Source organism: Chelon labrosus (assembly GCF_963514085.1).
Source record: "Chelon labrosus genome assembly, chromosome: 22".
NCBI lineage: Eukaryota > Metazoa > Chordata > Actinopteri > Mugiliformes > Mugilidae > Chelon > Chelon labrosus.
In genome coordinates, this window is record NC_140355.1 from 12,212,694 (window position 1) to 12,225,331 (window position 12,638).

Consider the following 12,638-nt stretch of genomic DNA (forward strand, 5'->3'; position numbering starts at 1 on the left):
TTGACACTGACATGATGGGAAGGCTCACAGTGACAGCGCTGGTCCTCCTGGCTCTGTGTATCTGCAGAACATTAGGTAAGTACACAGATGAATTATAAGGAATGTGATTTATATTTAGGGTTAATATATTAGTTGTTTAGGGACAGAGTATTTTAATTTAAATCTAAATTTAGGCAGTCATTAAAAAGAAATTACAAATGTTAAAACATATATAAAAAAAATCTGATTTATTTTTTAAATAAACGTATAATGTAAAAGTCTGTTTACATATTTTTGGGACTCCAATTTAAAATCAATAAAATAGCAATTTATGTTTTTAATCTAATAATAACCCAAACTAACCTCTGCATGATTATTATTATACACTATACATTAAACTATATGTATAGTTTTAAAATGTTGGCACCCTCCAGACTTAAAGGAGTTAATATTTCTTTCCTTTTTTTGAGCAGGACAGTCATGTGAACGAAACTGTGGGAAGAAATTAGACTCGTGTTCATGCCACACGACATGTGTGTCTCTGAAAACCTGCTGCACTGACTACAAACAGTACTGTGTGGATTTCTTGCCACACTCCGGTTCCATTTTCGGCGGGACGGATTTTCTCATTCTTGAAGCAACATTCAATAAGAGTTCACAGATTGTTTGCAGGTAAGACATTGTTTTACACCTCAGTGTTCCCGAACCTGCTACGGTTTGACTAAATGTTTGTAAATGAGGAACAATGACTCAACTACAACTAAAGATTTTCAAGTTTTAGAGCTTGTAGAGCTTGTAGATGGAACATGAGTTGACATTTTCTTTTTGCAAATTGCTATTTCAAAGATGAAGAATGGATTGTCATGAAACCTTACTTAGAAACGTATGGCTCCTTCTTTATAATGGCAGGTTCGACAATAGTATAGACACTGAGGGGTATGTGGATGAAAATAGCAGAGGCCATTGTATCTCCCCAACGTTATATGAAACAGGATGGATTCCTGTGGACATCTCCTCAGACAACGGCACCACATTCAGTCGGGTTGGAGCCTGGCTTTCCGGTACTGCAGCCACACCGCTTCTAAACTTTTTCTCATACTGCTGAAACACAGGGTTTTCCGTTTAAAGGTGGAATTTAATCTCTGATTTATTTGATTTGCATGTGCCGCTGCAGTACACACCGGCAAGTTAAGCTCTCGCTTCAAGGCGATTCTGGTCAACTCAACAAGGTGGCAGTACTACGGCACACCTGGTGTCGTAGGCACTCTTGAAATGAAATGGAATACCTCTTTGGTCAGAGCAGACAGGGTCAACATAGAGCTCTGGGGATACAGCGAGACAGGTTGGTAAAAGTGTATATACACTACGGATCATATGACTTTACTGATCGGAGAAAACACTGAATTGTATCAATTGTTTCTCTGTAGGAGAGTCCTACACAGATTCTTGGCGGGGTAAGTGGCAGTATCTATACTCACTTGAAAAGGATCAACCCAACAATGGCGCCTTCAGCTTTACGCCCAAACCAGCAGAGAACGGCTTCTCAAAGTGGGAGCTCGGCTCTGTGCGTGTTAGCTCCAGCTCCAACCCCGACGGCAAGTGGTACGTACAAACACAAAGATCATTATGTGTCACTAAATTCATTGCTTAAGTGTCTTAAGAGCTGTATATCTGTTATGTGTTTCATTTAGGAACGTCCAAGCGGCGTGGACTGAGGATCACGCTCTGGCCTGGCATCTGGAGCAGAAGTTCAGGGAGAACTCGGCCGGCTGGGCCCTGGAGAAATGTTTAGCATGGGACCAGCTGGAAAGTAATTTGCCCAACTTCCTCGATGAGATCATCGACTGCCCCTGCACTCTGGCTCAGTCGAGGGCAGACACGGGGAGGTTTCATGTAAGTGCGAAGAGTAGAACATTTAGATTTGGCTGCACTTACTTGCTACATCATTGCTGAAAATATGCTTACTTATTTAGTGGTGCGGAATTTCCCCATGAACAAAATAATAAATAATATCTAAATGAACTGAGTATTCTCACTCAGTTGTTCAGTGGATGAGAAAAATTTAGATGTAAGGCATGCCAATGTGTGGCCTGTACACGTGGCCTGGGTGCAGTTGTACACATCTTGTACGATTATATCACAGTTTAATATGTCTGGAATGAACTGGACGGAGAGGCTATCCAAGTATTGGAATCTTATTTTATGTGCTAGATAAACACGTGAAGTTGCTTTATGAGTTTATAATGTTTGGCCTTTTGATGATGCTTGACGCTTATCAGTTCAAAGTCAAAAAGATGTAATGGCAGCACTTCTAAGAAGTACGATAGGCACGTTTCAGTAGATTTGATATTCACCGTTTGATAATTTATACTTAAGGTTGTGTAAAGCTTAAGTTCCTGGTGAGTGACACATACAATATAGGCAGATAATGATTTAGTGCATTGATAAACTGATCTCTGTCAAGTTGTGGGTAAGCAAACTGGATCTTACAATTATGCCTCTGGACTCAGTAGTGAGCAGCATTAGCTATTTTCAAATTAAAACTACATTTAATGTAACATAACTGCTAAAAAAATCAAACTTTCATGAAGCTTCAGGCTTTAATAAAGACATATGTTACATCGAGGATGCACTTAAAGTGCTGGCACTACTGCAGTGAACAGATTACAGACACTGCATCTCTCTCCTCAGACTGACTATGGCTGTGACATAGAGAAAGGCAGTGTGTGCACCTACCACCCTGGGAGTGTTCACTGTGTGAGGGCTATACAAGCCAGGTGAGTCCTATTACCATTATTAGGCATCCTGACAACTGCCAGGCAAAGTTTGACATTGACAGATGATAAATCTGACAAGGCTGAATACCTGCAAAACGTATCAGTGTTAAAGGGAAACTACTGTTTTTTACAACCTGGACCTTATTTCTGCCATAAAATACGGTCGTTAACTCACCCATATAACTTTTGTGTAATTTGTAGTCGTTATCCATACAGTGGGAGTGACTGGGGCACTGAAATTCAGCCTGTAAATGACGCATTATCTGCCGTGAAACTCGTTAATTTCACCAATATTTTGTTATCGTACGCTAGTGCTATTCCCCGTTGAGTCTGGAGACACCTGTTATCATCATCCGGGGTCTGTAGATTGACCTACAGATCCCGGATGATGTCTTCAGACCTGAATCATCTCTGAGCAGCGCGTACTCTCAACGGTCAGCTTGTTTACCTGTAATTTGGTACTGCTATGGTTCATCCACAACCTTATTTAGAGGCTGCGTTTCGGTGCCCCAGTCACTCCCACTATATGGATATACCTTGATCTAATTATCTCCCGACTGACTACAAATACACAAAAGTTATATGGGTGAGTATATTATAATATTTTACAAGGTCCAGGTTGTAAAAAACAGTAGTTCCCCTTTAACTTGATGGGTACGGCTAATTAGCAAATGTTAGCATACTAAAACACCAACCACATGCACACGGTAAACATTCTGCATATGCTGGACATTGTAACTGTAAGCTCACATTAGCCGCTAACATGTTCGTGGTCAGTGGTTTTATGCATTGTTTTAACTGACCTTATTTATCACCAGTCCTAAGTATGCAGCAGGACAGCAGTGTTGCTACGACAGCACCGGCGCTCAGGTCCTGACAGCAGACTCGATCGGGGGCAGTACTCCAGACCGCGCACACGACTGGGGGTCACCTCCCTTCAAGAACCCCCCTCGTATCCCCGGACTCTCCCACTGGGTCTATGACGTCCTGAGCTTCTACTACTGCTGCCTGTGGTCTGACCACTGCCACTACTACTTCAAACACCGGCCCTCCAGCGACTGCAGGCGTTACCAGCCGCCCAACTCAGGTGAGTTTATCGTTATGGCAACCTGTGTTTCGTATGTTTACTGTCTGGAGTGAAGTCTTGATTTTTAATTTTTGTTCCAGCCGTGGTGTTCGGAGATCCCCACTTCGTAACATTTGACGGTGTCAGCTACTCCTTCAACGGCAAAGGGGAATACACTTTGTTGACCTCGGAGGAGAAACAGCTGACAATCCAAGGGAGAACTGAACCAGTGAATGGTGAGATACCGAAGGCCACCAAGAAAAGAAAACATTTCCAAAGCTGAAGCACATACTTCACATGAACTATTACTAGGCTCCCTTTTTCCTGCCTCACTGATCTGATTCTCTCACCATTAGCCACGATAAAAGCAACAAAATTGTCAGCTATAGCCATGAGAGAAGCCTCTTCGGACATCATTGAGGTGCGTCTGGCCAGCGGTCACAATGGCCTAGAAGTGCTGCAGAATCAAAAAGCCCTCTCCTTTGCTGAGCAGAGCTGGATGGACTTGCATGGTGAGATGCTGTTTGATCTGACTACTAAGATGCAGTGAAGTTATGGAAAACGTTATCAGTTTTTTCACTTTATTTAACAGTGAACATGATTTGGGAATTTGTAACTCAGAGCTCCAAGCCAACCAAAAATGTCTTAACCAAATTTCTTCTAGGTTTGTTTGTGTTTTCTCCGACCTCTACAAATGTGACCGTGATGTTCCCCTCTGGAGCTGGGGTGGAAGTGCGGAGAAGGGGGGAAACCATGACAACCACTGTCCTCCTGCCAGAGGATTTTAAAGACTTAACTCTCGGACTGTTGGGAAAGATGAACGGTGACGCCAAAGACGACCTCGTTCTCAGCAATGGCCAAGTCGTGCAGAACCACAGCAATCCGAACGAGGTGTTCGGCTTCGGGGCAAGCTGTAAGAAATCGTTCAAACTTCATATTGACTATAATGAGGAATTACATTCACTGCTTTACTGTGTGTAAAAGAGAAACCAGTAACATATTTCTGTTTCATGTGTTTTTGTCTTGCAGGGGCTGTATCCAACCAGTCGGCCCTGTTCACATATGATTCAGAATACCTTTTAGACACATATTACCACGCTCCCAGACATAATGCCAGTTTTATTCCAGTGTTTTCTGCCCCTGAGAGTGCAGATGATCCTCTGAACAATCAGGCAGCTGAGATTTGCACTGGAGAGGGCTCTCAGTTCTGTAGGTATGTAGGTATTATGGTAAACGCAGCATACATTTTTAGAGCTTCACTCATATAAGGATTAAAAATCATGATTGTCTTCTGTTGATTCAGTCTTGAGCATCTGCTCATTGTCACCTCTGTACCGCAGGTATGATATCCTGGTAGGCCGCAGCCCAGCTATGGGAAATGCAACCAGAATATCTTTCCAGAGTCACATTTCTCTTGTATCTGATCTAAAACCAGGTAAAACGTTTAACCAACAAACTTTCCAGTGATTATTGGCAACAACATGTTTTCACAGTGTTTGTCATTGTTGTTCCGTGCAGTGATATCCTGCGGGTGGCTTCCACCACCGGGCAATGGGGCCAGGCATGGGACCACGTATCTACAGGGAGCTACGGTGCGGTTTACCTGCAACGAGGGCTACTCTCTCCAAGGATCAGCTGAGCGAACGTGCCAGGGCAACGGCCAGTGGACTGGAGAAAACGCAAACTGCGTGGTTTCCAGTGTGACTACACAAAGTAATTAATAAACAGTGACATGTTGATCTTCAGAAATGAACAAATCAGCGGTGGCAAATGTGTCAGTGTGTGTGTGTGTGTGTGTGCGTGTCTGTGTACACGCATCACTTGATTCATCGAATCAGCTCTGAAGTATTGAAATGCACAAAAATTTAATGATTTTCACTTAAACATTTTAAATGAAGATTACCTAGAACTGTTTTTACTTTATTTTAATTTTTAACAAAGCTTCCTAAACTGTTTAGTCACAATGGAAGGACCAATTCAACCACAATATAATAACAGTAGTGCAGTCTCTCTTCTTGATGTCCTAGAATCCGAAACAAACTTAAAGGGGAATTACCGTTTTTTTATAACCTGGACCTTATTTCTGGCATAAAATACGATCGTTTACTCACCCATATAACTTTGGTGTCATCTAGAGTCATTTGGACAATATTTAGATCCGCATATATGCCTACTGGTTAGCGCTTTGGGCTTGTGACCGGAGGATTGCCGGTTCGAACCCCCGACCGGTAGAAAGCGGCTGAAGTGCCCTTGAGCAAGGCACCTAACCCCTCACTGCTCCCCGAGTGCCGCTGTAGCATGGCAGCTCACTGCTCCGGGTTAGTGTGTGCTTCACCTCACTGTGTGCTTTGTGTGTTCACTAATTCACGGATGGGATAAATGCAGAGACCAAATTCCTTGTATACACAAGTATACTTGGCCGAGAGAATCTTTAAAGTAAAGTAAAGTAAAGTAAAGTAAGTAAAGTATATAGTGGGAGTGATTGGGGCACCGAAACACAGCATCTAAATAATGCATTATCTGCCGCAAAACTCCTTTGTTTCACCAATATTTTGTTACGATACGCTAGTGCTATTCCCCATTGAATCCGGAGTTACCTGTTATCATCATGCGGGGTCTGTAGATTGATCTACTAACCTCTGACCTCATATATATATATATTCTAGTTTGTAAGTGATGCATATGACCTGCTGGTGCTGCTACAGAAAAAGTCAATGTATCACAAATAAAATATGAGATATATTTCAGTCTGGACCAAATAGTAATATTGTCTGGCAAAGAGGGCGTCATGATTTTGTGCAATTCGGATGCCATGGACAAATGTTGCAGAGAACTATAAAGCATATGATTTGAAAGAAATTAAATGAAGGATCCTGTTTTTGTAAAACTGAAATAATCTCTGTGAGGTCGTGGAGGTCTAGAGGCCTCGTAAAATAAACTCATAAATATCTAAATCAAAAGCATTTAATATGGAGACACTGGTTTGACTTTATTGGGAAACTTTTCATTTCAGGTAATATCGCAGGAATCGTGGCTGGTTCAGTCATCGGAGCTGTGGCACTGATCGTAATCATAACAGCAATTGTGCTCCACTCCAAAAAACAGAAAAGGTACCACACAGAATTAATACCTGATTTTATTCATCTGAAAAATTAATACCTTTAGATGATATGTCAAATTACTCATTTTTTTTCTCTCTTTTAATTTCAGAAAACAGCGCGAGATGGGAACAAGTGGCGCCTTCTAACCTTAACGCTCGTGGCAGTCCTTAATACATTCATATTTCCATCTACTAGAAAATGATTGTGTAGAAAAAATAATATAATCTAAAAAAAATCATATATAAATATCAGATTGTTTTATTCTCAGAAACACACATTTTGTCTGTTGCAGACAGCAGATACAAACAATATATATTTTACTTTGACTGTAGACCTTGTAAGTTACACCCATGCAAAATTATAGCATGAGGTTGAACAAAGGTCTGAGCGTGGTTAAATAATAACTACATATAACGCCTACTGTGGAAAAAAAAAAAGTGTTGTAGCACTGATTGCTGTATGTTTTAATTTGAACCGTGTTGTATGTTTCAGGTTTTTTAGTTCATATACTTTGCAGTAAGTTGTTCCGGTGCTGTGACCATATGCCTCATTGAGTAATTTAACTGATAAAACTCCAGCAAAGTGGTACTGTAATTACTGTATAAACACTCCAGTTTGTTGAATAAAATGTGCAATGTCTTAACTGTATACTTCTTGGACAATTATGTTTTTTCAAATACAGCTGAATGTAGCTCTTCTTATGCCTTTGATTCTGTCTTCAGTCAGTGAACAGCTGACTGATCGGGTTCATTTCTGCCTCTTTTAAAGATGATGTATATTTCAGATCATTCATCATTTCAGGCCTTCCATACTTTTTTTTCTTCTTGTCATTCTGGTTCCATCCAGCCAGAGAAAGCTATTCAGAGCTGTGTTGGCTTTTCAGGTCCTTTTTTTGGCCATTTATGAAAGGTTTGCACCTTGTGGTGAACCCTCTGTGTTGGCTCTCATGTATTATACTTGGATAATGAAATGCCTACCTCCCGGAGAGTGTTCTCTCTAAAATGTCCTTTTTATGCTGCAAATTTCACTGGCTTGATATTTTTCTTTCTGGACTGTACCAAATTTTGCCACTGATATTTCTGCCATCTCTCTGATGGATCTGCTTTGTCTTTGCAATCTAAGAACGGCCTGTTTCACTTGTATTCATGGCTTGTTCACAGCAACAGGTTCCAATGCAACACTTGGAAACAACACCAGACATTTTAGGTGCTTAAAGGGGAATTACCGTAACCTGGACCTTATTTCTGGCATAAAATACGATCGTTTACTCACCCATATAACTTTGGTGTCATTTGGAGTCGTTCAGATGATATTTAGATACACATATATCCATATAGTGGGAGTGACTGGGGCACCGAAACACAGCCTCTAAATAATGCATTATCTGCCGCAAAACTCGCTCATTTCACCAATATTTTGTTATGATATGCTAGTGCTATTCCCCTTTGAGTCCAGAGTTACTGGTTATCATCATCTGGGGTCTGTAGATTGACCTACTAACCTCTGACCTGGATGATGTCATCTCTTGTTTACCTGTAATTTGCTACTGCTAGTTTTTTGCAACATTGGCTGAATATTTTTCGGATACTGAGGTTGTGGACGACAACTTTGATGGACGTCCTTACCGTTTTGAGTCTTTGAGTATACGGATGAGGCGCTCGTTGAAAGGATAATGTGGAGGCAGAGAGAGGAACAGTTGGCCAAAGAACAACAAACCGCTGCACGTCCGCAAATAGATAACAGGTAACTCCGGACTCAACGGGGAATAGCACTAGCATATCATAACAAAATATTGGTGAAATGAACGAGTTTCGCAGCAGATAATGTGTTATTTAGAGGCTGCGTTTCGATGCCCCAGTCACTCCCACTATATGGATATTCGTGGATCTAAATATCGTCCAAACGACTCCAAATGACACCAAAGTTATATGGATGAGTAAACGATCGTATTTTATGCCAGAGATAAGGTCCAGGTTGTGAAAAACGGTAATTCCCCTTTAATAGATGAGAAACACTTGAAAAAGGAAAAGGATGTAAATGTTCCTGTTCAGACTCAAGCTTGCATCATGTTGTCATGGTGTGCGCGCTTCCAGTCCAGCATCATTTCTTCCACTAACATAGTTTCTCTTGACATAAAAGTACTTGTTTGTTGCATTAATACCTTTGACTAATTCCTTGGATGAGAGCGGCTGGACAGGCCACAGATGTTGGCATCAATAAATGCCATCCCTTTCTGATTTGCTCCTCTAAAGCCTAGTTCATTATTTGGGCAGCAAATCTCCCAAGAAGATGTAGCTGTCAATGTAAAAATTCCTCACCACCGCTCAACCGCGTCACTCTTTCTGTCCATTGCTTTGTCCTGCCCGTAAACACATCTTTAACTTCATGTTTATCACATGAAGTGGAGTTTATTTGGCTCTGTCTTCAGTCTCGGTTCTGGAAAACTGGAAGTAAGACCGTTGTTTACTGTGCGACTCTGAATGTACGTGCTGTTCCCTCGCATAACACAGGGCTGTGATTCCTGTGGACAAAGAGCACCAGTATGTGACAGGACTGCAGAGTCCGCTGCTGAATAAACTGTCTGCTCGCTGCTTCCAGAGTCATTCACCAACAACTTGCCACAGACACTCAAGAGATATAAATACAAATGATTAGCATTATCCTCCCCATGTCCAGGGGCAACAGAGGAGTGACGCCCTGGCTCATCACATATCAAGTCATTCTCATCCCTTACATCACACTTGCTGCTTCACAAGTGTTAAAATGCATCAGCTGGGTATATAAAGTGTGTGAGTGCAGTGTTACAGATGCCAAAGCAGCTTTCTACTCGGGCTCACTTTCCGTCAGCATTTCAGAACAACAAAAACAGCTGCTCTATTGCTCTGTTGTTTGGTGTCCTGGTCATCAGTCTAGACTTGCTTGTCGGTGTGGAGCTACACGCTGTGCTGTTTCAACAACACTTTCCTTCGTTCTGAGCTTATTTTCTAAGCTATGGGTGAGCAAAATAAAATATTACCCCGTCCCATTTTCCGTCGAGATGTGGACTGGGAACCTTTCCCAAACTGGACGCAGCCGAGCCGTATCTATGCGCAGGACTTTGGCCTCCCTCCTTTCCTGGATCCTAGTGATGTGGACTGGATAGACTGGGCGAAGAAGAGACTGGCATCTTTCTCCTGGCCAGGGTTTACACAAAGTCCTCTTCTGCCTCCATTCACCAGTCAGCAACCGGAGGCGTTGAAGCAAAAGGGTCTGAAGCAACTGACAGGCGGAGTATCAGAGATTCGAACGGGGCTGGACAGCTGGAAGATTAACCTGGACGTCAATCACTTCTCACCTGAGGAGATCACAATCACAACGAAGGAGGGTTACTTGCAAATTTCAGGTACTGCAGCGATCTTTTTGTTTTTCTTTATTGACCACAAACCATGATACAGTTACAGTTTTTGTTATCATGTTTCTCATTTGAAGGAAATCATCAAGAAAGGCAGGATGAGCATGGACTGGTTTCAAGGTGCTTCAGTCGTAAATACAAGTAGGTTGTCTGTGAGAATATAAATCATTTTGAGACCCTAGAATCATATATTTTCAGATCTCTACTTACTTTATCATCAAACACTTTCAGAGGGCAAGAGATCTGCAAAAACGTAGATATTCTTTTGGAATTAATAGACTTTAGTTACAGACACATGTTGTTTTCTGGGTTAATGAGCCTCAATGTGATGAACATATCAGGAATCATAAAACATTCCCCTTATTCCCCAATTTTTCTGTTCATCTGTTCAAGGTTGCCACAGGGAGTCGACTTGCAGCACATCAGTTCATCACTGTCTGCCGATGGAGTTCTGTCCGTGGAGGCCCCGGTCCCGGGGACGTCCATCAGCAGCCCGGGCAACGAGCTCGTCATACCGGTTCAGATCAGACAGAAGCAGGAAGGTGAAAAGTGAAACCAGTACAAGTTGTTCACAGCGACCTTTATAGCACTGACATCAGTAAAAAATAGTTTGTTGCAGCTGAAAAAAGACGATTAACTGACGAGCTTGTGGGTTCCTGCCATGAGATACTGTGTAATACTGTCAGCTGTAATTTTATGTGTCATAATTAAATTCAGGCTAAAACTCTTATTTTATGCAGAGAAAAACTGTCAAACTGTAGTATAGATTAGATTCATGAGTTTGAACCTGTGTACATTGACGCCTTGAATAAACAGCATTGTGAAACTACCCTTATATCACATAATCATCAACCAACAGCTTCTTAATAATAAAATAATGTAATGTTGTCTGTTAGTGTCTCTTCATGTTTCCAGTTCACAGGATTAGGAATCAGTTTAACCTGTATTGATTGGTCATCAATTCCACCACAGGAGGGCATTTAAGTTCAAATTATTGTAACACTCTTTATGACGCTTAAGTTAATTTATAACATTCATAATAATCAGCCTCTGTGCATCTTCCAAGTTAACCCTTCAGAGGTAAATACGATAAAAACGTAAAACTATTATTAATTAGACTTTCTCAAACATCACGTATTACATGGAAATCAATAATAAAAAGAAGAAATACTTCAAACTCACTTCACATGCACACATTTCTTCACACCCAGCCAGTTTTGGAGATGGTTAAATGATGGATGGATAAAGTTAAAGGTGGAAAGTTGTGAAGGCACATGCACAGTAGCAGCTTCATCTTTTCAAACGCAGGGGACCGAAAGAGTCAAGAAAAGTGAGGGACAGGCTGACCTGATCAAGGGGACATCACTCAAATGAGTCAACAGTGACATCTAGTGTTTGATCAGAATATTACATAACGAATTGCTGAAAAGACAAGAGGAGTGACAATCGTGAGAGTCCATGTGCTTTTCCACAAATAGAAATGTGGTAGGATTATTTAGCAGAATAAAGCAAGACAGGCATGTCTATAGGCAGAGAAGAGAACCTAATCATGTACGACACTGTGCAAACGTTTTAGGCATTTTAAATGTTTAGTTTCCTAACCGTCACGGGACCTCATAAAGGAACCACTTGATCAGGCAAAAATTCATTTAGGAGCATGGCAACAGGCCCAGATAAACAAGAGTTACATAAAAAGAAAACAAGAAGAACAACAAGCCTTGTCTCTCAACATCTTAGAGTCAATTCGGGATCACAGCGAGAGAGCAAATCAACTGAGACTCTAAATCCACAACCTACCTGCCATACGTTACCTTGATTGTTAACTGTGTGCAACATGAGTGACTTTCTTTAAAATATCCCTAGTTGTATCTTCACTGAAGTTAAATGGGGGTCTCTTACACTAACAACTTTTTCTCCACCTCTCTTGTTTTGGGTTGTCATTCAACAGATTCATGGGCCACCTTGAATTTATTTGGGGCAAAATCTTCTTGATTGCTTTCTTATCTTTTGTCCTTCCTCATCCACGCATCAGCTTAAAAAGACAAGTCAAAAATCCCTTTAAGTCACCTCTGGCAATAAGGAAGTGTATTAACACATTGAGCAGAAGCTTTGAGTCCAGGCCTTGTCCGCTGCAGCCTCAGCACATGGTCATCTCATCAAACTCGCATTGAAAAGCAGGAATTAAACCAGGTGCATTATGAATTCAGTTGTCAAGACGGAATGTAAGATTCCTACAAGAGCATACACGCATTTACATGTTCATGTCTTTGGCAATATCTCTTAGCTAAATTTTGATTTAAGTTCATCTACGATAAATGAAATGG

The 12,638-nt window shown here is 41.3% G+C and overlaps 2 protein-coding genes across 2 annotated transcripts; both read left to right on the forward strand.

Moving 5' to 3' along the window:
• Positions 1 to 11: 11 nt before the first annotated feature.
• On the forward strand, positions 12 to 6,978 carry LOC311507888 (sushi domain-containing protein 2-like; the record flags this gene model as incomplete). Its single annotated transcript, XM_084572432.1, has 15 exons — positions 12 to 75; positions 453 to 651; positions 889 to 1,040; positions 1,154 to 1,321; positions 1,407 to 1,581; positions 1,671 to 1,872; positions 2,671 to 2,756; positions 3,575 to 3,843; positions 3,924 to 4,058; positions 4,179 to 4,334; positions 4,487 to 4,735; positions 4,852 to 5,035; positions 5,163 to 5,257; positions 5,341 to 5,520; positions 6,836 to 6,978. 15 exons carry the CDS (start codon positions 12 to 14, stop codon positions 6,976 to 6,978), a joined length of 2,457 nt encoding a protein of 818 aa, XP_084428558.1.
• A 2,891-nt stretch (positions 6,979 to 9,869) lies between these two features.
• Positions 9,870 to 11,235, forward strand: LOC311507383 (heat shock protein beta-1-like). The gene is made up of 3 exons (XM_084571697.1): positions 9,870 to 10,305; positions 10,392 to 10,455; positions 10,708 to 11,235. The coding sequence occupies exons 1-3, from the start codon at positions 9,915 to 9,917 to the stop codon at positions 10,865 to 10,867; spliced, it is 615 nt and encodes a 204-aa protein (XP_084427823.1). The 5' UTR covers positions 9,870 to 9,914; the 3' UTR covers positions 10,868 to 11,235.
• Positions 11,236 to 12,638: the final 1,403 nt, after the last annotated feature.